General features: G+C 41.1%; 1 protein-coding gene across 5 annotated transcripts in view; it reads right to left on the bottom strand.

Moving 5' to 3' along the window:
* The window catches only part of VPS13B (vacuolar protein sorting 13 homolog B), a 1111190-nt gene that overhangs the window by 408463 nt on the left and 675554 nt on the right, over positions 1–27173 (bottom strand). For 4 of the 5 annotated variants that reach the window (XM_077270877.1, XM_077270878.1, XM_077270880.1 and 1 more), the window contains exons 26-27: positions 4421–4589; positions 4211–4325 (exon numbers count right to left, since the gene is read on the bottom strand). In XM_077270877.1, the coding sequence (XP_077126992.1) occupies positions 4211–4325; positions 4421–4589 (284 nt within the window). Of the gene's footprint in view, positions 1–2235; positions 2303–4210; positions 4326–4420; positions 4590–27173 lie in introns of all 5 variants that reach the window. The other variant, XM_077270879.1, reaches the window with a different exon arrangement.

The raw sequence follows: 27173 nt of genomic DNA, 5'->3' as shown, positions 1-27173 counted from the left end.
ATTTTCAACATATTTTGCCCAAGTCTTGTGTCTTAAAGTGCATCTCCATAGAAAAACCTCAAAGTGTTCTTAGATATTCACTTGCAGCATCTATGTAAAAACTTTCCCATCAAATATCAACCAGTTTCACTATAGAATATTTACTAACAAGATTTTGTAATCATTGTCTGCCATCTTACAGGTATAATGAAGTCACCGATGGCTGTTTCTATATTATATGTCAAATAGCTCCCTGCAGAGGCTGCTGTAATTACATGACTCCACTAGTTAACCAGTTCTCTCTACAGGCACCTTTACAGATCTCTATACAGACATTCTCAATTTAGGTAAGATTTTAAATTTAATTATGGTAATCTCAAAGTATCGATGTACTCAAGAAAAAAACATCGGCAGGGAGGAAACTCACATCAGCTCCTACACAGTTCAATACTGAAATAAATCAAGTGTACAACCTAAAATTAAATAGGCATGATACACTTTATATCTTAAGTCTAGCTTGGAAACATGAATTCACGCAGTTAAAATTGTTGTCCAAGACTTCTATATTGATGGCCTATTGTATCTTTATCAGATCACTTCATTTCCCTAAACCGGAGCTGAGCAGCAATATCCGAAAATGGCCACCAAGCAGTGTAAGGAGATGTGACGGTCCGGCACTATACATTTGGTTATAGTGGGAGCTGCAAAGAGCTGATCGGTGGGGCTCCAGGTGTTGGACCCCAAATAATCTGATAGTAATAACTACATATCATAAGGAACATTCTTTTCCTTTAAGAACCTAACATAGCACTTTTTACAGTTAATCAATGGAGGTACACTTTATTACAGCAAACCTTATTAGGCCAATTTTTCCAATTTTGTGTAAAGTAGACATCACCTTTAAGAAATAGATCTAATAAGATCTGCTTAATATGCATATATGAGAGGGACAGTACTGGCGTTGACACTGTGAAGTGTGTACTAATCTTCTGGCAGCATTGTATTTTCAGCCCTGAATGACATTATCCGTGTATACAAAGACTAACTTGTGAAGTATAAATACTTTGCATGGACTTATTTCTGACCATTTATATAACTGTATTTGGCATGGGCGCTCAAATGTACCCAATGTTCGACAATCCAGCAAGTGCACACCACCGCTCCTCAACCAGAGGTTATAAGAATATGAAGATATCGAGGGAGATGCCGATTTCCAATTGTAGACTTATCTAGGAGCTTGATTAGGCTCGTAACGTGTGATTCCAAGAATTAGCTAAAGGTCTGTAATGCTCTTCATGGAGATGTCATCCTATAGGTGGCTTTAAGTCATTGGCTTGGAAATACAATTCTCATAATGCTGTTATATACTGTCGATCAATATTAGAAAACATAGAGGTTAGTCTCGTACAAGCCGGTCAATAACTTATAGTCATCTAATGGAGGATAACCACCTGAAATGTAACAATAACGGGTGAGCCATAAGCACCACTGTACACTATATCCATTAAGAGAGAATCTAGTAAAAATGTTGTCAGTTGTCTTGTACTGATTCTGAGTTGTTTTATTATCAAGCACTTTACAGAACAGTGGCTCAGTGGTTAGCAGCACTGGGGTTCTGGGTTCAAACCCCACCGACTTTCCTTACAAAACAAATCTTACGGAAGTCACTGAGAACTCCACCTTAACACCTCATCAAAGATCAGTGTGAAAAATGCCAGTCTTGATGAATGGGGGCCAAAAACTCCATGCAAGATGTTCTTCTTGGTCAGACTCAAACCCAGGGCCACAGCCCTGCAACCACTGGTTTGCTGGAGGACTTTGAGGCTAGCAAAATCTAACCTGAGCTGCAGTGTGTAACTCGGGATCATTAAAAGACATGGACATTTCAAATAAAACTTTTATGCGGATACATGTAAAGCTCTGTTTGCATTGGGGTCATTACGGCTTCTATTTATATAGGAGATATGACCGCGATTCTAAATCCCATTAATTTATAATGTTCTTTTCTCAGTGTTCCATGTAGATTTTAGCATATAGTGAAGCAGACTGCTATTCTTACAGTAAAAAATACACAAAATCTTCATGAATTGGCAATGACGCTAATGTGCACAGAGCCTTAATGGTAAAGATCATGTTCAATGGTGCACAGACCTCAGCTGAGTGATTCGTGAAATCAGATTATTTAGGGTCAAAGGATCACACGGCTCAGATTGTAGGCCATCACTTTCAAAAACTTAGTGACTACAATCGTCTCACCAAATTTTTCTCTTTGCATTGTAGGAATATCCCAAGAAAATCTCCTGATTGCCAGCTTTCACCTGGCCTGGAATAAAATGTTATCATATGTTACCTATGTCTGATGAATGAAAACGAAGACCATTTAGAAGCTAAACGTTAAGAAGATTGCTCAACCCTCCCCTTCAGCACCTCATATGGCAGGCGATATTACACACTGTAAACAAGAGCATACATCACTTCATTGACTATCTTGGTTGAATACACTTTGCAGAACCAACACCACATGGAGAATTAGGAACACATTAGCGGAAGGATGAGCAAAAGTTGTTTTCAGGAAACTGGATTACTCTCGTCTTAAAATCAATTTATGATGTCAAATAACAAGCAGATAATGGGAAACAGGACCAGCACTAGTTTCTAATTAACAGGTTGTGGAGCTTAATGTAACTCAAGGCAGCCAACATGCTGTGCATTAAGGATCTCCTTCAACGAGGCAAATCGCAGGGCACTTTAAGGACAAGGACAACGTTAGAAGTATTGGTCGGGAAAACAAAATGTATAAATAACAAATGCAGCCTGGCATGCAGTGCATCCGCAGGGCAAGAAGGAGGGGAGATCACTTGGTTGGAAGAAGACATGCCTTGCTGCAACATTAAAAAGTTGAGCCCAACCTTAGTAAGTTATCGTCTATTCGAAAGATAGGCAACAACTTGCTGATGGTCCAACCATTGAGACCTCAACTGATCCCGAGAAGTGGGCTCTGAAGTGGCCTTCCTGAATGGAGTGATGGCTGTACCAAAATAAGAGTCTGATGGGTAAGTTTCTTTTGTCATGTAGCGTAACCTTTGTTTTTTCTGATTGGGCTCATTGGTGACATTAAGGTGCACAAGATGGTTACAGTCATTGCCTGAATTCATGTATTTCCATCACCATGTTGGAAAGTTTGGCCCACAAGGTCGCTCAAAACTTTTTTCCCCAATAGGAAACAAAGTAACGTCTGTCATTCTGTCGACCTATTTTAGCTTTAGTCTCCATTTTTGCTTAGATACAAGTATGACTGTAAATATGAAGCTAGAGCAACCTGTGTTTTTTTCTAGGGTCCATTATCTTTTCATATTGTAACTAAAAGGACAATAGAAGGATGTGCAGCCTGTGATATGTATTCAATGTGTATAGCTGCAGGTGTCAATATTAGGGCTCATACTCACTTGTTAGTGCAGCCGCATAGCAATACATGGAGCTGCACGCTCCGCTCCCAAGTGCCGGCGGCAGAGCCGGGTGTTACCATGCGAGACTTGGCCGTATTTCACGCAAGTGAGTATGAGCCCTTAGAGAGGTTTTCCTATCATATTGCTAGGATATGCAATCACTTACTGAGGTTGTCTGGGACTTTTATATTGATGGCCTACTTTAGGATAGTGGAGGTGAGACACCTGCCACCCCAAAGACCACCTGTTCCTGATGAAGGCAACAGACGGAAAATCTGATTTGTAGAGCTGCGTAGCACACCTCCGTCAACTGTATAGTGCCTGTGTACTGCAAATCCATCCCCTATACAACACCAGGACCAGGTGATCGGATGGGATACCCAGGTGTCACAAAACTACTAATCAGATATTCATGACGTATCTTAAACAAAGGCCTTCAGCGAACCACTTTATTTATTTCTGGAGGTCTGTCCACTGACTCATCCTCATCCCATGAGAATGAAGGGGTGCTGAAGCATTGTGGTATCCCCTTCATAGCCTCCTCGTTGTGCACCAAACTTTTGCTGGCCCTACTTACACTAATGGAGCTCTGCTGTAGCATGTTGCCAGGAACGCTTGTGCACAGTATCAGTGAGGGTCCCAGAGGTCAATCTCCCAGTAATCCAAGAGATAGTATATCCAACTGGGCTGAGATACCCCTTAAATTCTGAATTTAGAAACTTCCAAATACAGAACTAATTATGACACAAAATACCCCTGTGTGACTGTAAATATCCTAGTGCTACCTGCTCCTGTAATGGTCAATGTTAAAGCTTTCAATCTTGCACTTGACTTTAGTGTACACATCCTGCACATCCACCGAGGCATTGAGGTCTTCTAGCTCGCTGACAACACAAAGCTCTGCAAAAACACAAAGTGCATGTTACACGAGGAATACCTGCTCGGCAACAAAAGAAGTAAAATGTAACGTGTTACTAGAATATAAAGGTTCATACTTGTGCCTTTACATGTAGGGTCAGCAGCAAATAGCTTTATGGTAATTTTGGGTAACATCCACTGCATCCACAGACTGACTCGGCCACTTGATACCCCAATGTTACTTGTTGTTTGCTCAAGGGTAACCGAATCAGAGAATGGGGATTCTGCAGCTTGTAAAGAGTCTCCCTGTAAAATAAAAACACAATTGTAAAATAGGGAATGAAATATAAAATGTTACATACAATAGGAATAAAGCCTATCTAAAATGTGAGGATCTTGGAAAGTACTCAACTGAAGAACATATATGTGACTGCTGACAGGATATCCTGGTGGACACTCCAGCTTAGGTAGGTATACTTTTCACTTTTGAAACACTTTGGCACCATGTTTTCCCCATTTTTCAGATATTCGTGGAACTGAAAATTCATTATTTTTCAATGACAGCGTAAAATAGGAACAATTTAAAATACCATCACAGGTATGAAAAAAAAACAAAGCCAACAACAGGGGTTTTAGAGTGCATTTTGAGAAAATTGTTTAAGCCCATATGCCTACGACAAGGCTAATTCTTCATTTAGGATCCTATATCTAAAGCGCCTCATCCACTTTAAATGGTTGCCAGCCGGACAATCGCTCGTCCGGCAGCCATCTCACTTGACTCTCCCATACACAAGAGCACTCGATCTGAAAAGCAAGCACTCCTTTGTTCTCTATGAGCAAGCCGCTGCCAGACAACTTTGACGGCAGCTTATCTCTAGAGAAAAAAAAAAAAAGCAGCATTTGCCTGACAGCTATCGCTCCAGGCAAAACACAAGAACTCTTGGCTCGGCCCAGCTCCTGTATTCTTTATGAGAGAACCTGATTCCTCTGTCAGCGGAGTACCTGCCTTCCAGACAAAAAGGTTTGGCCGTTCAATTCCGAAGGTAAGATCCTTCACTTCCCCAACATCATTTGTAGGGTGGGAAATTCAGGAGGAATCGTATACATGGATAGTTGACCTCTCGCTCAGAAATCGGTGAGTGCGCCTTACTTTCATCTAATGCAGTGTTCACCAACTCCAGTCCTCAAGAACCACCAACAGATCATGTTCTCAGGATTTCTTCAGTCTTGCACGGGTGATGGAAATATCAATTGGAGAATACTAAAGAAATCCTGAAAACATGATCAGTTGGTGGCTCTTGAGGACTGGAGTTGAGGAACACTAATATAATGTACGGTATATCGGGGGTAATCTGTATATTGATCCATTTTATATAGTTATTTAAATTTAAAAAAACATTACATTGAAAACTAGATCGTCGTTCTCTCCTATTACTTCAAGCACATCCTATAGAAAGGGCTGATAAGCTAAGTTAAAGGGAACCTGTCACCTGAATTTGGCGGGACCAGTTTTGGGTCATATGTGCGGGGTTTTTGGGTGTTTGATTCTCCCTTTCCTTACCCGCTGGCTGCATGCTGGCCGCCATATTGGATTGAAGTTCATTCTCTGTCCTCCGTAGTACACGCAATATTGCCTTGTGCAGGCGTGTACTCCGGAGGACAGAGAATGAACTTCAATCCAATATTGCGGCCAGCATGCAGCCAGCGGGTAAGGAAAGGGTGAATCAAACACCTGAAAACCCCGCCCATATGACCCCAAACTGGTCCCGCCAAATTCAGGTGACAGGTTCCCTTTAAGGTTACAACTTCTGTATATGCTATAGACACCTGGTTGGGAACCAAAACATCCTTTTATTTACCCAAGTCATTCAGCCTAATTATCCCGTTCTAAATTGTGTATACTAAGCCGACACTTGGACTATAAAATATACTACAAAGTATTTACTAAAGTCACTCAGCATGATAAACTAGATTGTGACGGAGAATTATTGTAGGTTCTTATTTCTATTCCCCCCAACCATGAAATGCTGTAATGTTCAGCACGGGTGGTCTGACGAAGGCTTGCATCAGACTGGTAAGTGCTGTATACTTTTGAAGCAATTACAATGTTAGAGACTGGAATAAGCATACTTAAAAGATGCCACTTGGAAAAGTTCAACATAAAAGACAAAGGAGTGGGAACTATTAACTAGTTGAGTGTCAGAAGGTAGAAAAGGTCACAGACAATTTGTAAGAGTGGAGATCATAAATCATTAGTTATGTTATTGCTACGCAGCTTCTGAAACTGTACTGACTGCAATTACGGCAAATTTGGCTAAAACATTGGTAATTTTCTTTCTATGTAAAAACATCTGATATCATTGGAATCTTGTTGGAAATGAAATCATAGTGCAAGAGAGAAGTGAAGATTTTTTTAAAAATGTTTTTTTTATGTGGTTAATTTGGAAAAGTCCCTCTTGTTTTAATTTTTCGATACTTGTACAGCTTTGGATTTTATTTTCAGAATGACTCCTTTAAAATGGATTGATTCCTGAAATATATATGGGTAAATCACTGGCTGTCAATCACTGGTGAGACAATAGGGTAAGCAAAGACTCCTAATTAAGAGTTCATTTTATCCATTTACTTTTTTCAATCCATTTTTATTTTTTTAAAGGTCCTTCCTCAGATTCCAAAAAAAAGAATCTTTTGCAGCAATCCATTTTTACTTGATGGCAGCAGTTTACAATATGCAAATGAAATAAAAAGATAAATATTTACCTCCAAAAACCTGAAAACTTTATCATAATGTGGAATACTTTTTTTTTTTAAATGTACGGTAATTTTTACCAAAAAATGACTTGCAACTTTTAGGGTAAGTACACGCAACCTGCACATGTTTTTTACAGATGTTCTAGATGAAAAATCTGCTACATTTTACAATTGCACCATCATGGATGAGAATACATGCAATCTCGTCCAATATGTAAAGTGCCTATTTATAGGCTGGTTTCACATGGTGAATTTTTTTCACTCGGGTGTAAAATGGTCTGTGTTTTGAACAGTGTGCTAAATCCATTTTTGATCAGTGTGACAATTTTTACAGTCATGGTGGTATCTGTTTTTTTTTTCAAATGAAGAAAAAAATTCTTAGCTTCTCATACCCAATAAATATAAATCAGAGCGAGATCAGACCGCAATGCAGCACTGGCTGTGGCTCTCCATACAGTGACAGCTTCATATATTTTTATGCAGCTGTCACGCTTTGGTCTGGAGATCCAAAGTCTGAGCATTGCCATTCGATCTCGCTCTGATATATATGGCCGTCTAACAGCGCCCTTGAATAAAATTGGACAGCACATCGATGACATTTTATTTGCATTGGCGAGTTTCATTCGCAACATGAATCAAAATAGGTGAACCAACAAAAAAGGACATGTGAAAAGGGCAACATTCATCGTAATGGTTTTATGATCTATTTGCAAAAAATTCATATAGCACAAGTCCCAAAAATATGCTGTATTAAAAGAGTTTTTCGACCGCAATTTACACTGTGGATCTTCTAGATGGATTTTTAAAGTGGAAACACCCGTGATTCTTTTTTTTCCATAGGACTGCGTTATTTAGCTCACTTCCATATTGTTTTAGATATTCTAGAGGAAGAGATTCCCTACATTCTCAAGCTCTCTCTTCTCTCTCCTTAACTTTCCCACACCTTCTCACGCCAAGTCCCAAGATAAACAATTCCAGTCTTTCACCGATGCTCTGCAAATTGGTCCAAATAGAAAGCTTATTTTCTTAGCCAAAATTTATCTTTGAGCATCAGGAAGAACTAAACACATAAGGTCTTCATCCTTGGCCCGCCTCAAGGCCCCAGGATGATCGTAGCTCTTGGCCACACTGGTGCTATATCTTATCAAAATAACTTCAGCTTCTTGTTCAATCACCAAGTGTCCCCGAGGACTAAACACTTCTACCACTGTTTAGGCCTATATAAACAGTAACAAGTGGTGTGTTGTAGTCTGAATTACCTTTGCTCTGCGAGCTCCTAATCTGAGCTTGGTAAAGGGGAAAAAAATGATTAACTCTTTTTAGGCTTTCATCTAATAGAACTACCCCGTACATGTTTCCCCCTCCCTCCACCACCATACCCCCACACGCCACCCAGACTGAAATGAATGCAGGAAGCTATGGAGCTCTCCCATAAGCACACACAGGAGTTCAATGCTCACCATAAACTTGTCAGCGAGAAAAGAATTACTCACAGCTCAAAATATAAATCATCTACGGATATTGTAAGCAAATGCCTCCTTTTCCAGTTTAATGTAAACAAATGGTCAGATGGATTCCCTGCCCCCTACTTCAAGACAAAAAAAAATCATTTAAAAGTTCACTACACTTGAAAGAAGACTTTGAAAAATAATCAGTGAGTTTCCAAACTCCGGAGAACAGAGGATGCCTTCTATGCAAAACATACAAAGTTCAAAAATTCATAAATATGGCCTGGAGAAACTTAGCGGTGTTTGACAGCACTCAAGGCTTTAAAAGCAAATTGGAAGAAAACACATTAGCGGATGTACTGTACATGTTTGAATGGCCGTTACAATCCATTGTGGCCAACGTACACGGGGCCCCAAGTCTCGCTGGTCACACAAACAAATTAACTGGTGTTCGCCCGCCGGTGTCCTTCACTTTTCATCTCCAGCAGACAAATTAAAAATCACAAATATTTAGTCCCAGATACCACCAACAAAGACTGATAATCTGTTCAAGGCCTAACGTAAATGGTCAATGACAGTTGGAAAGGGAACATATGGTCTAAAATAGACCAAAAATGTTCATAAGAGAAATATATGTAATGAACTAATAAATACAAAGAATGATAACAATAAGCTATAAAAATATATAAAACTTTATTTTTAAAGTTAGAATTGTTCATTAGAAAAGGAAACGGGACTGATAAATAACTAAGTACGGTATACAAAGTCAGAAAATATCTCTTTTATTACCTATTATAATAGGTATTTTTCCATTTAGTTTTTATAAGTTTCTTGCATTTTAACATTAACCGTAATAAACAGTACAAATATTTATTACCCGTTGCTTTTATAGTGCCAAAATGTCTTACAGGATGTCGTAAGTGCCTTACAGCAGCAATGAAGCTCATAATCTGCCTTCGCTAGTTTAGTCACTTATCTTATAGGGTCACTTTCATAAAAATCTATTTTTTTTAATTTGTCTAGCACTGATATATATATTGTAAAAGTCATGGATGTATTCAAAATAAAAAATGGAAGCATACTTCTCTTCCATCGCTCCTCTGCACCCAGCGCAGACTGCCCCATAGCTCTACCCAGCTCTCGAAAACATTTATGCGCTGTCCAGATGTCAACAGGCTTACTCAAGATTGTGGTTGTCTGCTGTTGTCATGTGACTAGGAGATCAGATGTCTTCCTGATGACATATTTCTTTAGCCACATAAATGTTCAGTTAATCATAAGCTTCAGCGGTTACATGCCAACTAGACTTGCAAGGTCATGCTCAATGAAAGTGAATCGACTGAGGCGAGACACGTCTAGTCGGAATGTGGCTGGAAGTATTACGTGTGGTCACATGACTGCCCAGTGCTGGCACCGGAGAATCCTAATAGCGCACTACATATAGTCACTACAGACTTGATCCCCAAGGCCTGACAACCCCTTTAAGAAAGTTACACTTAAATAAATTAAGACAAAGTTTCAGGACATTTGTAAATAGACATCAGGACAGTTCTATAGTGGACAACAAAAAAAGTAAGAATGCATATTAATGATATAAAACACAATTATTTCTACTTCAGAATGATAAAACTGTATTCTGCAATTCACATCCAGAGCTATACTGTATATTAAAACAACATGTTCACATGTAAGAAAATGGGAGTTATAATCATCTGTTCTCCTTCCTGGCATTTGCTCTATATGTAGAAGAGAGACAAAAAACAGAACAAAAAATGTGAGCTAAATGGGGGTGTAAATTAACACAAGAGGAAAAAAGAAAAGGAAAAAACTTATGAGCCGCACATGGTGTTGACACAGGCGGGCTCCTTTCATGTTTTAACGCTGTCAGTTATCTGAATGCTCAGCATGCATGAATATTGGGTGGCCAGAAGACGAAGAAAAAGAAAATAGACTGGGATATATTTACTTTCTCTAACCATTTTATGATAATCTGTGTAGTATACATGTTGAAAGCCTAGCTCTTATTTACAGTCATTTCACTTTCGTCTTCCACTGGAATTATTCAATATTTTCCCCAGACATAGTTACGGTATGTTTTCTTTTTGTCGACAATGAAAATTTCAACTTGCTTTTCTGCAGAAGCGTTGTGCAAATATTCCACCCAGTTTGTAAAGAATGCATCTGGTGTCAAGAACATTACTCCTGTTTGATGGTTGCAGTGGATAACATTGCTATATTGTTATCAAGTAGAAAACATTTAGGTCAAATTTTTTTGCTTTTTTTTTTCATTTTAAAAGCTGGAAATGTAATTTGCCAAAATATTGTAATAAGGTAAATTACTAAATTGTACTGCCCTTCTGCATTAAACAGGCACTAAAGTGTGCTGTAAGGACTGCCTGGATGTGTACACCATACATAAGTAGAGTCTTCACAGTGCCTGTACTGCCTCCTACAGGCCACAGTGAGAGGAGCGCAATCTGCACAACACTCTCGGGCTAAGTTCACACAAGTGCATCAAAAAATCATCCAAATTTAATCCAGAACATTCAGACACTTTCAGCCATATTGACTTCCGTCTGCCATCGATGTGTCGATTTCTTTAGGTCTGTGTGGTCCTTTTTTTAATACATTAATGTTTTAAAATGCACATGATAAAATACCATCTCCTAGGCTAATAAAGGCCGTGAATCTGTAAAAAATGGATGCAATTGGCTGATCCATATGGAATCCGATTTTTATTTTTTTTTTGCAAAAAAAATTTCTTTTTCTTTTATATGCAGTGCAGTGGTTGGAAAGATGATAATATAAGAGCGCAGACAAATAAACACAAGTGATCGCACTGCTCCGCCAATACGTCAGTCAATAACTGCTCCACTTATAGCCTAATCACAGAGGTCAGAGATCCAGCCAACATTGCCCCAGGCTCCTATTTATGACCCTGATACTTAGAGAGTCTTTACTAGTAAGCAATGCTTATATTAATAGTTACGGGACTTGTATTAGCTTTCAATAAAAAAAAAAAAAAAAACTTTCCAAACTTTATTTTAGCATAAAATAATGGGTCATGTACAGTCTTAACAGGTATGGAAAGAAAGATGGAAAATCATTTGCGCATTTATTTAAATTAAATAAAATGATAATCATAATTGGTTTGTGATTTTATAACCACTAGAGATGAGTGATTTGAGTCAATGCACATCGAATGTGTGATGAATATTAGCAACTTTGCTGACACTGGCGAATCTGAACAATTTGCATGTCGATTTGCCAAAAAAGGTGCCTGCTTTCATCTTACACAATGCAGACTGCTCCAAACATAGAAGGCTGACAGGACCTCTGGTGCGATTGCGTGGGCTTCCCCATAATGCCTTGCAGCTTGCACATCATGAGAGGGTACACAATGAAAGGAGTTGTCCACTACTTGGACGACAACTTCTCAATCTGAATGTTTGCCTCCGTGAAAATATCAACACCTATACTCACCTCCAGTGTCGGCACTTGCATTCCCAGGGCACACGTGAGGTTGTTATGACACGCGAGACCTAAACCCAATCAGTGCCGACTTCACTGTCCCCACCTTCAGACAAATCAAGCATCAACAAGTAGTCAGGCTTGCGGCAGCTCTCTGACTTCCTCTTGATGTTGGATTTGTCCAAAGGCGGAGACAGTGAAGCCAGTGCGGATTGAGCACAGGGCTAGCGTGATGCAACAGCCTCATGTGAGCCCTGGGAATACGAGTGCCAACACTGCTGGAACAGCACCAACACCGCTGGAACAGCACCAGCACCGCTGGAACAGCACCAGCACGGGAGGGGAATATAAGTGTTTTTATTTTAACATACACAATATTCAGATTGAGAAGGGGTTGACCTAGTAGTGGACAACCCTTTTATGGAGGACTATGCACAGCCTGTATAAAAGCCGAGGCAGGGAATTTAACAGCAATTTTAGGGTAATTTAGGTTTGTGAGAGTTCATCAGAGCTCACAGATTAGCAGTGGAGGTAAGAAAAGAACCCCCTAAAACTTCACACAAATACTCCAGGCTACAATGTGGTGTACAACCGCAGCAGTGAAACAGATGAATGTAAGGCCATGTGCACATGTTGAGTATTTGGACAGTATTTTACCTCAGTATTTTGTAAGCCAAAACCAGGAGAGGAACAATCAGAGGAAAAGTATAATAGAAACACGTCACCACTTGTGGATTGATCACCCACTCCTGGTTTGGGCTTATAAATACTGAGGTCAAATACTGACCAAATACTGAAATAAAAAACTCACCAAATACTCAACGGGTGCACGGTCCTTTCGTCTTCAAATAATAGAGATTCAATTAATATGGAAGAAAAAAAAGACAGGAGAGGTGCCAGCAGCAGTGTCAGGTTTGCGGAATAATTCACCCTTTGGCTTTTTACCTATTTTGTTACATTATAACCTGTATTTAAATATTTTTGTCATCTGATTTGTGTGTGATTCATCAGCACTAAATGGTGCAAGAAATTACCTTGATAAGTCAAATGCTTATTGAGATGTCCACCTGTGTGTAATCTAAGTGTCACATGTCGGTCAGTATATACACTTTATCTTTTCTAAAAGGCCAAGAGGCTGCAACACCATTAAGCAAGAAGCTCCACTAACCAACACCATGAAGACCAAGGACATCTCCAAACACGTCAGGGACAACGTTATTGAGAAGTACAAGTCAGGATTGGGTTATAAATAAATATCCCAATCTGTGACGATCCCCTGGAGCACCATTAAATCCATTATCATCAAATGGTAGTAGAATGGCACCACAACAAACCTGCTAAGAGAGGGCCGCCCACCGAAACTCTAAGCCCGGGCAAAGAGGGCATTATTCCGAAAAGCAGCACAGAGACCGAAGGTAATCCTGAAGGAGCTGGTCCAAGTTTAGGGAAAGAAGGGTGATGCGATTGATGCGAAATACACGGATATTCTTGAGCAAAACAAATTTCAGTCTGTCAGTGATTTGAGACTGGGACGGAGGCTCACCTTCCAACAAGACAATGACCCAAAGCATACTGCTAAAGCAACACTGCAGTGGTTTAAGGAGAAACATGTAAATGTTTTGGAGTGGCCTAGTCAAAGCCCAGACATTAATCCAACTGAGAATCAGTGGTCAGACTTTAAGATTGCAGCTCACCACAGGAAACCATCTAACTTGAAGAAGTTGCCACAGTTTTGACTTGAGGAATGAGCAAAAATCCCAGCGGCAAGATATGGAAAGAGTCTTATCCAAAGTGAATTGTAGCTGAAATTGCTGCAAAAGGAGGCTTTACAAAGTACTGACTTTAGGGGGGTGAATAGTTATGCACCCTGAAGTTTTCAGTTATTTAGTTCTATTTGTTGTTTGCTTCACAATAATATAAAAACTTCACAGTTTTAGGCATGTTATTTACATGAACTGATGCAAATCCTCAACAACAAAAAAACACCAAACACTGAAATTCCAGGTTGCGAGATAGCAAAATACGGAAGATGTCAGGGGCTGAATACTTTTGCAAACCACTGTATAGTATTGCGATTGATCAGTGATATGGTGTAGCTGGAATTTATCTTGCTGCATTTGAATGAAAATTACACTGTATTTCTTTGTAATACACTAGAAAGCAGCAGCAAGGTAGCGCAATTTGTTTTATAGATAAAAAAAAATCTAAAATTAGTGTTAGGCTAGGTTCACACATCCTTGAGAATTTCCATTTGAGAGAAACAGACTGATTTTTGTTCAGGTGTCATCCTGGTTGCAACAGTTTTTTTTTCCACTGAAGCAGGTAGGCAATCTGAATTTTTTAGACATTGTTTCTGACGCTGAAGTACAAAGCCTGTGTTCCTAGTTTTATCGGTGTCTCACAGCTACTTATAGACTTTAATGGCAGAGTTTGAGCTGCAAAATGGATGAGGATAGGACACGCTCTAAGTCTCCTGGACCGGAGACATGGACCCATTTCTAAAACAGATGCTCAATGAATATATATGGTTCAGTGTGCTGTCCAAGAAAAAAATGGACAGTACATATTATATAGGTATGAAAGGTTCTCCTTTCGTGCAGCCTTCCTCACAGACTGAACAGTTTTTAGGTCCATGAAGTGACTGCTGGTGGAGGAGCATGTGACCGGACATGTCCATCGGCCTCTTCTAATTGAAAAATACCTTACACGTGAAAGCTGCTTTTCAATCGGAGGGGGCTGATGGACAGTTCTGGTCCTATGCTCCTCCACCAGGAACCATTTTATAGACTGGATAGCTATGTAGTATATGTATAGTGCTCAAACATGCATTATTCAGAATTCTAAACTCTTAAAGCTACAAAGCAGATGTCCCTTCTAGCTGTGGGACACCTTGCTATCTGTGTAAAGACATATTTTCAATTTTAACATATCCAATGGATACGGAATAACTTTGCGATTACTGGGGCCTGTGACCATTGGGATGCCCACTGATCCAGAGAAATGGGATTCTCATCGATCTGGAGAACAGGGACTCTCAAGAGTGAAGAATAGAGTGGAGATAATGATGCACAGTGGCGCTCTATTCACTCTTATGTGAGTGCCGAAAACCAGTAGAGTGCTGCTCTTGGCCATCTGTAGTGGTGCCAGTAAGAGTGAATGGAACGTAAGTGCACAATTGCTTCCATTAAATTTGCCTAGTTCTCGGGATTGGTTGGGGTCTCAATGGTCCATACACCGAGCAGCCAGGAAGTTATCCACTGTACTACAATCCCTTTTACAACAATTGAGACTATTCCTTTTACATCAGAGGGCCCAGCAATACAATTTAAACTACATGACGCACTATTTTTTTTTTTGCATTATTTGACTATCACATTCCATTTTTAATAAATCTAGAAAGGAGGAAACAAGGCACAATAATATAAAAAGAGAAGGATTAGTTGGATTGTTTCAAGCTTTGGATGGGACTCATCCATCTGTGAAGCATTATGTGTACCAGCAGAGATGGCCGGGCATACTACTCATTGATTCCTCACCTATTATGCTGTAATGTTGTGTTTTAGTCTTCGGGGAACTGGGAGACAAAGGAAGATGAGAGCTGATTGTCTTGGCATTTTAATATAAATAATTCTATCCTAATTCAATGCAGCTTTCCAGTAGAAAGTAGAGTAATGATTTATGTAGTATCTGCTCGACATTTTCAAAAGTTAATAGGGTAATGTCTTGATGCATCTCCTTTATTAACATGATGCAAACAGTGTCCTGTACTGGGCAGATAGGGAATGATTGGAACCAAACAATCCTTTTCCCAATCATTCTGTACAAGAAACACATGTTGAACAGAGCTGGGTTGATAATAAGATATAGTGCCATCTGCCTTGGACACAGCGTCCTCCCGGCATCTCAGGCTAAAGTTGGCAACTGCTTTGACCTGTTTCTCGATATTTTCACTTTTTCCTTACTTTTTATAAGAGATACAATTTAGGAATATTTTTTGTTCATACTATATATCTGTAATGAAAAGATGGCACGTACGTGAATGTGTGTGAGTGAGCCATGCATTCTCTTTTTTTTTTTTTTTTGCACTATTATTTTTTACTGTTTGTTTCTTTATGATTCTGATACAGTAACACAAAACGTAGGTCAATGTAAACCAGCCTAAAGTATTGCAAAAGGACCTTTATTCTGATAGAAAACAGATTTGCATCAATTTTGATGGCACCCACCAACGTTTACCTGTTTAATCCTTTGTTATTGTCTTTCTTTGGAAGATGACATGCCAAAAGTAACTAAAAGCCATTTATTGGTCTTCCTTTACAAGAATAACATGGCCATTTAGTTAAGCCTAAGCAGGCATGTTACTGGCAACATCAGAAGACGGAAGAGCTGCTGGCCAAAAGACTCAAGAAGAGATTTGACAACTGGGTTTGGACCCTAAAGTTATGTTTACACGTTACATTTTTTATGCTTTTTTTGTTTTTCTACAGACAAAACCTGCTCTCTTGACACTAAGAAACTTGCTTATTTTGCGGTGTTTTTGTCATGGTACATTTGTCGCTTGTGCATGCTAATAACATTTAGTGCATAAAAAAAAATCTGATTCTACTTCATCAAGTTTAGGTACCAAAAATGCAGCAAAAACTGATACCTGCGTTTTTTGCACCACCTATTGCTTTCCATGGGGAAAAAATGCAGAAAAAACACTGAAAGCAGTGACATGCTGCATTTTAAAAAAAAACACAACAACAAGGTATTGCACAAAACACCAAGGACAAAGAAAACAAGCTGTGTGCATGAGATTTCTGAAATCTCAGACTTTTCTGGTACTGTGAAACACAGCTGAAAATTTGCATAAAGAACCGCTAAAGAACGCCAAGTGTGAACATAGCTTCAGGCTCTGTTCACAATTTCATTTTGAAATTCAGTTTCTCTGTTCTATTTCTTTAAGGAACAGACAAACAGAATAATGTAATACATGCATCTGTTGCAAAACTGATACAAACAAAAGTGACTTGTGCAGAACTTTGTCTTCCGTTCTAGAACATACACATAACAGAACCCAGACGGATCCCGTAATTATCACTGGGGGTCCCTCTACTTCCATGTGGCATCAGATATGGAAAAGATTCATGTTTTACTTTAAAGGGTTTGACCAAGCATGGGGTACAAGCCTGCAGTCACTCCAACTGCGCAAAGTGAGCGTGCGGTCCGGATTCTCTAGTGACGCTAAACTCGGAACAGCTGATTATCGGGAGCGCTCCAGGTATCTGGGTTCCCGATGCAGCTATTCGACAAGCGCTATAGCATCCCGAGTAAAGATGGAGTCGACGATGTTCGCTCATCAAATCAAACTCTTAATTTGGAAGAAGGGCTTCATTCATTCTCTTAATCTCCTGGCTCTTACTGAAACCTGCATCCAGCAGTCCGACACCACCGCTGCTGCTGCCCTTTCATATGGTGGACTACACTTTTCTCATACCCCAAGATCAGACAACAGAGAATGTGGAGGCGTTGGTCTGCTCCTTTCACCCAAATGTACCTTCCAAGTTATCCCCCAAGCACCCTCACTTGTATTCCCTTCCTTTGAAGTCCATGCTGTCAGACTCTACGTCCCCTTCTCCATGCGAGTGGCAGTGGTGTATCGTCCTCCCGGCCCCTCTCATCAGTTCCTGGATCACTTTGCCACCTGGCTTCCACACTTTCTCTCCTGTGACACCCCCACCCTTATCATGGGTGATTTTAACATTCCCATTGCTTCTCCCCTCTCCCCATCGGCTTCTCACCTTTTATCTCTAACCTCCTCTTTCGGCCTCTCGCAGCATACTAACTCTCCAACGCATGTAACTCTCCAACGCACGTAAACTCCCTTGACTTGGTCTTCTCCCGGCTTTGCTCAGTGGATGATTTCACAAACTCCCCTCTCCCGCTCACTGACCACAACCTTCTTTCATTCTCTATCAAGAACTGCCATCCCGCTCAGGTCACCCCCACTTTCCACACTTATAGAAACATACAGGCCATTAACACCCAAAAACTTATGAAGAACTTGCAGTCCTCATTGGCCCCAATCTTCTCCATCTCATGTCCTGATTCTGCTCTGAAGCATTACAATGAAACCCTGCAGAGTGCCCTGGATGAAGCTGCACCTCCTATACATAGAACAACTCGGCACAGACGGCGACAAACGTGGCACACGCTGCAAACACGTTTCCTGCAGCGGTGCTCAAGGTGCGCCGAACGTCTGTGGAGAAAATCTAATCTGCCCGAAGACTTCATCCATCTCCCACAATCTCTTCATACCATGCACTGTCCTCCCTCCCCCACTGCATCTAGTTCACTCTCTGACTTTGAACCAGTTACGGAAGAAGAAGTAAGCAGGCTCCTTGCATCTTCTCGCCCAACCACTTGCACCAGTGACCCCATTCCGTCACATCTCCTCCAGTCCCTTTCCCCGGCTGTCACCTCTCATTTAACAAAAATATTCAACCTTTCTCTCACTTCCGGTATTTTTCCCTCCTTATTTAAGCATGCCATCATACATCCATTACTTAAAAAACCATCCCTCGATCAAAACTGTGCCGCTAATTATAGACCTGTCTCTAATCTTCCCTTCATCTCTAAACTCCTCGAACGCCTGGTCCACTCCTGTCTTACCCGCTATCTCTCAGATAACTCTCTTCTCGACCCTCTTCAATCTTGTTTCCGCTCTTTACACTCTAATGAAACTGCTCTCACTAAAGTCTCTAATGACCTACTAACAGCTAAATCTAATGGTCACTACTCCATGCTAATTCTCTTGGATCTCTCTGCAGCATTCGATACTGTGGATCATCAGCTCCTCCTCAATATGCTCCGCTTCATCGGCCTCAAGGACACCGTTCCCTCTTGGTTCTCCTCCTATCTCTCTGACCGATCCTTCACTGTATGTTTTGCTGGTTCCTCCTCCTCTCACCTTCCCCTTACTGTTGGGGTTCCCCAAGGATCAGTCCTAGGCCCCCTCCTCTTCTCTTTGTATACTGCCCCTATTGGTCAAACAATCAGTAGAATTGGTTTCCAGTACAATCTCTATGCTGACGACACCCAATTATACACTTCTGCTCCTGTTATCACGCCGACCTTTTTAGAAAACACCAGTGATTGTCTTACCACTGTCTCTAACATCATGTCCTCCCTCTATCTGAAACTGAACCTGTCAAAAACTGAACTCCTCGTGTTCTCTCCCTCTACTAACCTACTTTTGCCTGACATTTCCATCTCCGTGTGCGGTTCCACCATTACTCCAAAGCAACATGCCCGCTACCTTGGGGTCATCCTTGATTCCGAGCTTTCATTGACCCCCCACATCCGATCACAGGCTCGCTCTTCTTATCTGCATCTCAAAAGCATTTCTAGAATTCGCCCTTTTCTTACTTTCGACTCTGCAAAAACTCTTACTGTCTCACTTATTCATTCTCGTCTGGACTATTGTAACTCTCTACTAATCGGCCTCCCTCTTACCAAATTCTCCCCGCTCCAATCTGTCCTGAATGCTGCTGCCAGGATCATTTTCCTCACCAACCGTTACACCGATGCCTCTAACTTGTGCCAGTCATTACACTGGCTACCCATCCACTCCAGAATCCAGTACAAAACTACTACCCTCATCCACAAAGCACTCCATGGCTCAGCACCACCCTACATCTCCTCTCTGGTCGCAGTCTACCACCCTACCCGTGCCCGCCGCTCCACTAATGACCTCAGGTTAGCATCCTCAATAATCAGAACCTCCCACTCCCGTCTCCAAGACTTTACACGTGCTGCGCCATTTCTTTGGAATGCACTACCTAGGTTAATACGATTAATCCCCAATCCCCACAGTTTTAAGCATGCCCTAAAAACTAATTTGTTCAGACTGGCCTACCGCCTCAACGCTTTAACCTAACTATCCCTGTGTGGCCTATTAAAAAAAAAAAAACAACACATAATCAGGTTCCTTGCATCATGTTCTCATACACTTTATGCAGTTAATAGCACTGTGTGTCTGTACTGCTACATACTTAGGCAGTTAACTGGTTCCTGCAGCTTTACATGAACACCCGAGCCTTACACTATGGCTGGTCCAAATAACTAAAGCAATTGTTACCATCCACCTCTCGTGTCTCCCCTTTTCCTCATAGTTTGTAAGCTTGCGAGCAGGGCCCTCATTCCTCCTGGTATTTATTTTGAACTGTGATTTCTGTTATGATGTAATGTCTATTGTCTGTACAATTCCCCTCTATAAGTTGTAAAGCGCTGCGGAATATGTTGGCACTATATAAATAAAAATTATTATTATTATTATTATTATTATTCATAGGATTATCATTATACCGCGAAAAAAGAGAAGGCACACGACTGGTAGCATAAGAATTACACACGGAGATCAATGTCCTCATATTATGAGTCAAAAAGTATTTCAGTGCAAATTAATAAAATGTGATATATGTTATTTGTGTGCAGTAATAAAGTTTATAACAAAGTACAGTATCAGTAAAACCAAACTGATGTGACTGCTCTCAAAGATAGCCGGCAATACACTGACAGGAGGTAATCGCTCCCGAAGTGTATCACGGAGCTGCCGTGAGAGAGTTCATCAGATGATGAGCTCCGGTGATCTACCTTACGACACCGCTGCTGCGTGAGAAAGTTCTCGGGAAGCTGGTAACACGCAAACCAAAATCAGCAAATCCGCAAACATTTTCATACCAGCTGAAGTCAATGGGTGAAATAAGGTGCAGAAAAGCACAAAGGGTTGACATGCTGCAGAAAAAAACACACACTGCAAATACTCAAGGAAAATTACTGATCATGTGCACTTCAGGCTTGTCATTGAATTAGCTTGCATGAGGATTCCATAGCGTTTTTGCCCATTTCTGCGCCGAAAAAAAATCAGCAAAATCGCATACAAAATGTACTGTGTGCAAACAGCCTTAAACTCTTTATACTCCACACGCTCAATGTATTTGTCATGGAGCGAGTCACGGTGTGTAGAGTGTGCGCAATCTTCAACATCAGCATTTAAGCTGCACTATTCTGGTGTTAGCGCGTTCACCACCCCCTTTGGTGGAGATGGGTTGCCAATGCTATGATAGCAAGGTACCTGATCAAACAATAGCAGCTTCAAGACTCCAATGGGGACTAAAAAAAATTAAGTTTAATGTTTTTTTGTTTTTTTTTCTTTTTAAGTAAGTATTTAAACATAAAAACAACAATATTTAAACATTCGGAACACCTTACTAATTTATAGTTAAAAACTGCAACTTATGTAAAAATCTGATCTAAGAAAATCTAAAATTACTTAATTCATTTGGTTCACTTGGAAAACAAAGAAAATTGAAATGCTAACTTTTTTTGCTTGCTACATCGCCTATAAAAGTTAACAAAACATTGTAAGTGGTCAGGTTAAAGACTACAGCTTAGCATCCAAAAAATAATCACTTATAAAGCTCTATCGATGGATAAATTAAAAAAAAAGTTATTGGTCTTGGGAAACTGCAACACATTTTACTTTTCTTAAATTTTTTTTTCAAAGTTCTGAATTATTTTAATCCACTACAATAATAAAAATTAACTACTCTTATTTGGTATCGGTGCAATCGTACTGACCTGGAGAATTATATTGTCATCTTTGCTGTATAATGAAAATGATAAAAATTAAACACACAAAACAAATTGTGGAGTTTTGTTTCTTTTTCAACATTTCATTTCTCATGGAATTTATTTTTCTGTTTTTCAAGTGAATAGTGTCAATCAAAATTAAAACTCATATGGCAAAAAAAAAAGTTCTCATTTGGCTATATCAATTGAAAGAAAATAAGTTATGGCTTTTGGAAGACTAGAATTAAAAAAAATTAAAATGCAAAAATTGACAGCGCCTTTAAAAGGGATCATCCACTACTTGGACAACACCTTCTTAAATTAAGTAGCCCCCTTTAATGATGAGCGAGCGTGTTCGCCACTTGATCATGCAACCAGGTGCATCAAGTATCGTGGGTACTCAAGCTCCATGCTCGAGTCCCCCACCCGGATGTTTTGCGGCTGTTAGACAGCTAATAAACATGCGGGAATTGCCTGCCATACAAGATAATGCCGTAACCATGTTGGATATGGCATGCAATCCCCAAATGTTTATTGGCTGTTTAACAACTGTAAAACATGCGGGTGGGGACTTGAGCATGGCGCTCGGGTACATGAGATACTTGATGAGAACCTGAGCACTCCGATACATGATCGAGTGGTGATCACGCACCCTCATCACTAGTACCAGATACCTCCTGCACCAGCGACGTTCCAGAGATGTTGGCGCCAGGTCTTGTGTGACATTGCTATGTCATGTGAACCCTGAAGCCATTATTAGGCTGCTGTGCTTTCACTTCTTTTGCTTGTCTGAGTTTTGTGCAAAGGAAGGAAGAGCGCAGCAAATAGTGGATGCTGATTGTTGTGCCGCAAGAGCAATGACACCAATGTCACGAAAGCCCCGGGAGACCCAACACAAATGCCATGCAAGCCCCGGGAGACCCAACAACAATGTCAAGAAAGGCCCAGGAGATGCAACACTAATGACTTGCAAGCCCCAAGAGACCTAACACCAATGACTCGCAAGCCCCGGGAGACCCAACACCAATGTCACTCAAAACCTGGGAGAACTGGCACCTGTATCACGCAAGCCCCAGGAGACCCAACACCAATGCCACGCAAGCCCCGGGAGACCCAACACATATACCATGCAAGCCCCGGGACACCCAACACCAATGTCAAGCAAGCACCGGGAGACTCAATAATGTCATGCAAGCACCGGGAGACCCAACATCAATGACTCGCAAGCCCCGGGATACCTGACTCCAATGTTATGAAAGCTCTTGGAGAACCAACACCAATGTCATGCAAGCCCCAAGAGACCCAACACAAATACCATGCAAACACCGGGAGACCCAACACCAATATCAAGCAAGCCCCGGGAGACTCAACACCAATGTCAGGCAAGCCCCGGGAGACCCAACACCAAAGACTCGCAAGCCCCGGGAGACCCAACACCAATGTGACTTATGACCCGGGAGAACTGGCACCAATGTCACGCAAACCCCGGGAGACCCAACACCAATGCCATGCAAGCCCCGTGATACCTGACTCTAATGTTACGAAAGCCCTGGGAGACCCAACACCAATGCCACGCAAGCCCCGGGAGACTCTGGATCAAACTCGGTGGAATGGCACCAGTGCATGAGGCGAGTATCTACAAATTTTATTTTACAAAAGGGGACTATTTAATTTAAGAAAATAGTGGTCAACCCCTTTGAAGGGGTTAGTAATAGTTTCTGCTTTACAATATAAACAGGAGTACATCTTTAAATCACCAGCTATGCTCTGGACTTCATGTAATCCACCATATGCTGCTGTGGATCTGCCGAGATCCTGCATTACTAGTGAACACTTCTGCTTCTGTCTGTGCAGGGTAACATGTTCATTCCAGAGTACGACCCTACATCACGTGCAGACACGATACTGCTAAGGAATCTCAATATGGTGTGTCAAGTCACATTTCTATGTTTTATAAAGGCAGAAAAAAAAATAAAAATTCCAGAGCGTACTAAAATAGTCTTTGGTCATTTTTATTGTAATCTGAGTAAGAACAAAGAAAAAAAATAATATGTAGATATACGAAAATAAAAAAAAAAACAATTTCCTAATCTAGTATGTAACATCAATTTTCCACTGCCTGGGAACAAACATGTGGGATTCTTATTGACAATCTGGTAGAAATATGTTCGCTTCTCTTAGAAAAACGATTGTTTTTACATTTGCTTTCTAGTCTCGTGGTGTTGTATTAAATTGCACCAGCTCATTTTTCAATTGCCAAAAGCAATTTCCCAAACACTTTGCTCCACCCTGCACTCGATCTTCTGCCAGGTTACTACGGGTCTTCAGCCAAATTAAGCAGCCCTTAGCAGGAAACATCTCTCCAGCTTTTCTGCTTTCCAGAAGTGGACCAAAAGGTATCAGCAAGTTAGTAGACCGCACTAGAAATGCAAAACAAACATACCTGGGCTAATACTTTGCACCTGACTGGATATGGGCCACGTGTAGAGTAAACTGGCCTTTTCAAAACTGTTACAGACATTCAAGCAGATGGAGAGGAATGACTGCACTGGTTATCTGACACTAGGGGGCGCCGATTACATTTCAGGTGGCCATCGATGGAACAATACTTAAAGCGCACTTCCTATTTAAAGGAGATCTTTCGTCAGGCCAAAAGTGACCGATTTATGTCCTTATTTTATTGCCGCTGCTCCCTTGACTATTGCTTTTATTTTCTTTTTTTAAACTGTCGTATGGATCCAGAGATATCGCCTATTTATCTAGTGCTATTTTGTACGGTTGTTACTGAGGGGGGCGATTTCTGGGGGTCCGTCTTTATCCTGCTCTACAGCATTTCCTTGTGAGCCACCTTGATAAAGACTATGAGAACGAACACTGAATAAAAAGGCCCATATCTCTGGAACCGTGTTGTGGATTATTCGGACAGGGACACAATGATTGTGGGTGCGGAGGACGTGACCGCGGCTGGGCAGGAGTGGGGCCTGCTGACATCAGTACATATTCCAGGTGAACGTGAGTCCAAGAACAAGGAATGCTCTGGCAAACAAAGATTAATATCATAAAAAGTGACACTGTTTTAAAGGGAACCTGTCACCCCCAAAATGGAAGATTTTAGATAAGCCCCCGATGTATCCTAAAAGATGAGAAAAAGAGGTTAGATTATACTCACCCAGGGGCGGTCCCGCTGCGGTCGGGTCCGATGGGCGTCGTGGTCCGGTCCGGGGCCTCCCATCTTCATACGATGATGTCCTCTTCTGGTCTTCACGCTGCGGCTCCGGCGCAGGTGTACTGATTTGCCCTGTTGAGGGCAGAGCAAAGTACTGCAGTGCACAGGTGCTGGGCCTCTCTGACCTGTCCTGGCGCCTGCGCACTGCAGTACTTTGCTCAACAGGGCAGACAAAGTACGCCTGCGCCGGAGCATGAAGACAAGAAGAGAACGTCATCAAAAGAAGGTGGGAGGCCCCGGACTGCTATGCCCATCAAATCGGACCGCCCCTGGGTGAGTATAATCTAACCTCTTTTTCTCATCTTTTAGGATACATCGGAGGCTTATCTTCCAGAATGATGTAGATAAGCCCCTGATGCCGGTGGGCTTAGCTCACCTTCCATTTTGGGGGTGACAGGTTCCCTTTAATATCTTAAAATTCAGTAATGGACGAAGATTTTAATCAGAAAACCAATTTATAACTTTGTGAAGTTCGTTATTTCATAGAGGGATTAAAGCAGAACCTCGGTCACAATCATAAGCAGTCGGGGCAAAAACTTGTGATTCTGATTCATGGAAAGTAATTTTAATGGGAAAACATCAGTATTGCTTAAAGGGAACCCATCAGCAGGATTGTGCACAGTAACCTACACACAGTGTCAGGTCGGCACCATTATACTGATTACAGTGATACCTGGTGATGAAATCCGTCTTGTGGTTGATGTTTAATCTTTATTTTCAGTTTTGTGTTAACGATATGCCCTCATGCGCAGTAGCAGCTATCGGACCACATATAGACGCGTTGGGAGGGAGCCATACTAAAATAGATTTTTTTTTTCTATCTGAATAACATGAACCACATTTATTATTGGGACATTAAACATATCATTATGCTGCAGGTAAGTGCTACAGCTGGTTTCTGCCTGCAGAGGGTATTTTTTTTTCCAGTATGTACAGATAATATTCATCATGTAAACTAGGGGGTGGATCAGTGAACTGACATAAGCCCATACAGATGAATAGCTAATCAGAGCACCACATGAAGACCCCCACAGGCCACCCCGAAGCACGGGCATATCATAAACTCAAAACTGAAAATAAAGATTAAACAACAACCACAAGACTGATTTCATCACCAGGTATCATTGTAATCAGTATAACGGCGCCGACCTGACACTGTCTGTAGGTTGCTGTGCACAATCCTGCTGACAGGTTTGCTTAATAAGTGACACATTGCTGAAATCAGTGTCTCATCCCTTACCTCGTGCTGCCCTCAGATTACACAGCAAAAACCTGCTGACAGATTCCTCATAAGAAATCTTGTATCCATTGTTCCATTAACAATGGACGTTATCAGATTTGCTTTTCAGGAGAAAAGAACTGATGACATTTTATTTCTACAAACCAGATAAAACATGACATCAGTCAGTCGGAGACTTGTCGCTCATCTGGAAACGACTTTACCCAGCTACATTTCCCTGCAGTGTTTGACTGGCGCAGATTCTGGAAAAGGTGCAGCTAATGTGGGAACTGACGTCCAGATAAATGAGACAATCTTCCTGGCCTCAGACCGCGGGCTGGTGAATCATAAACGGGGAAGTTTTCGGTCTCAGGAGGAAACATATGACTGCACTTTTCTGCTTCCATTCAACCTGAGGTCATCTCTCATGCAGAGCTCGGACTTTTTGACACAAACGTTACATCAGTTGGTGCGGGCAGACCCACCATCACAAGTCACGTCTAGTAAACTACCCACCTACACAGAAGAGTGATGGGAAAAATGTCTGCTCAGGACCTCAGGCCCGGGTTACATGTATTTCCAGATAGACCACAACCGCAACACAAAAACTGGGCCACAAAACAGGTGAAGTGAGGCCATGGGAGCTAACAAGTTGGCTGCAACTGCAGGAAAAAGTCCGCGTATATAAATACATGTGTTTTTGTGGTGTGACAAGCAGTCTCACCATAACTGCCGAGTGTACATCACACCTTAATGGGGATCAGTCCCCAGATTTCACTATACAAATGGCATAGACCAGAGGTGTCCAACTGCATTCCTCGAGGGCCGCCAACAGGTCATGTTTTCAGGATTTCCTTAGCATTCCACAAGGTGCTGGAATCATTCTGTGCAGGTGATGAAATTATCACCTGTGCAATACAAGGAAATCCTGAAAACATTACCTGTTGGCGGCCCTCGAGGAATGCAGTTTGACACCTCTGACATAGACCATTGATGAAAAACAAAACCACATATTGGACCTGATGAGACTAGTGACTTACATTGGAAATCCATGTCAGAATAGCTGTATCATCCTGATGTTAAACTGAGCATTTGGTGATTCATAAAAATGCTCATTTTCACTTAAAAAAGGATAAATATTAATACAGAATTGTGTTGTG

Source organism: Ranitomeya variabilis, chromosome 6 (genome assembly GCF_051348905.1).
Source record: "Ranitomeya variabilis isolate aRanVar5 chromosome 6, aRanVar5.hap1, whole genome shotgun sequence".
In the NCBI taxonomy this organism is placed as follows: Eukaryota; Metazoa; Chordata; class Amphibia; order Anura; family Dendrobatidae; genus Ranitomeya; species Ranitomeya variabilis.
Note: the sequence above shows the minus strand (reverse complement) of the source record. Positions and strands in the feature narration are given on the sequence as shown.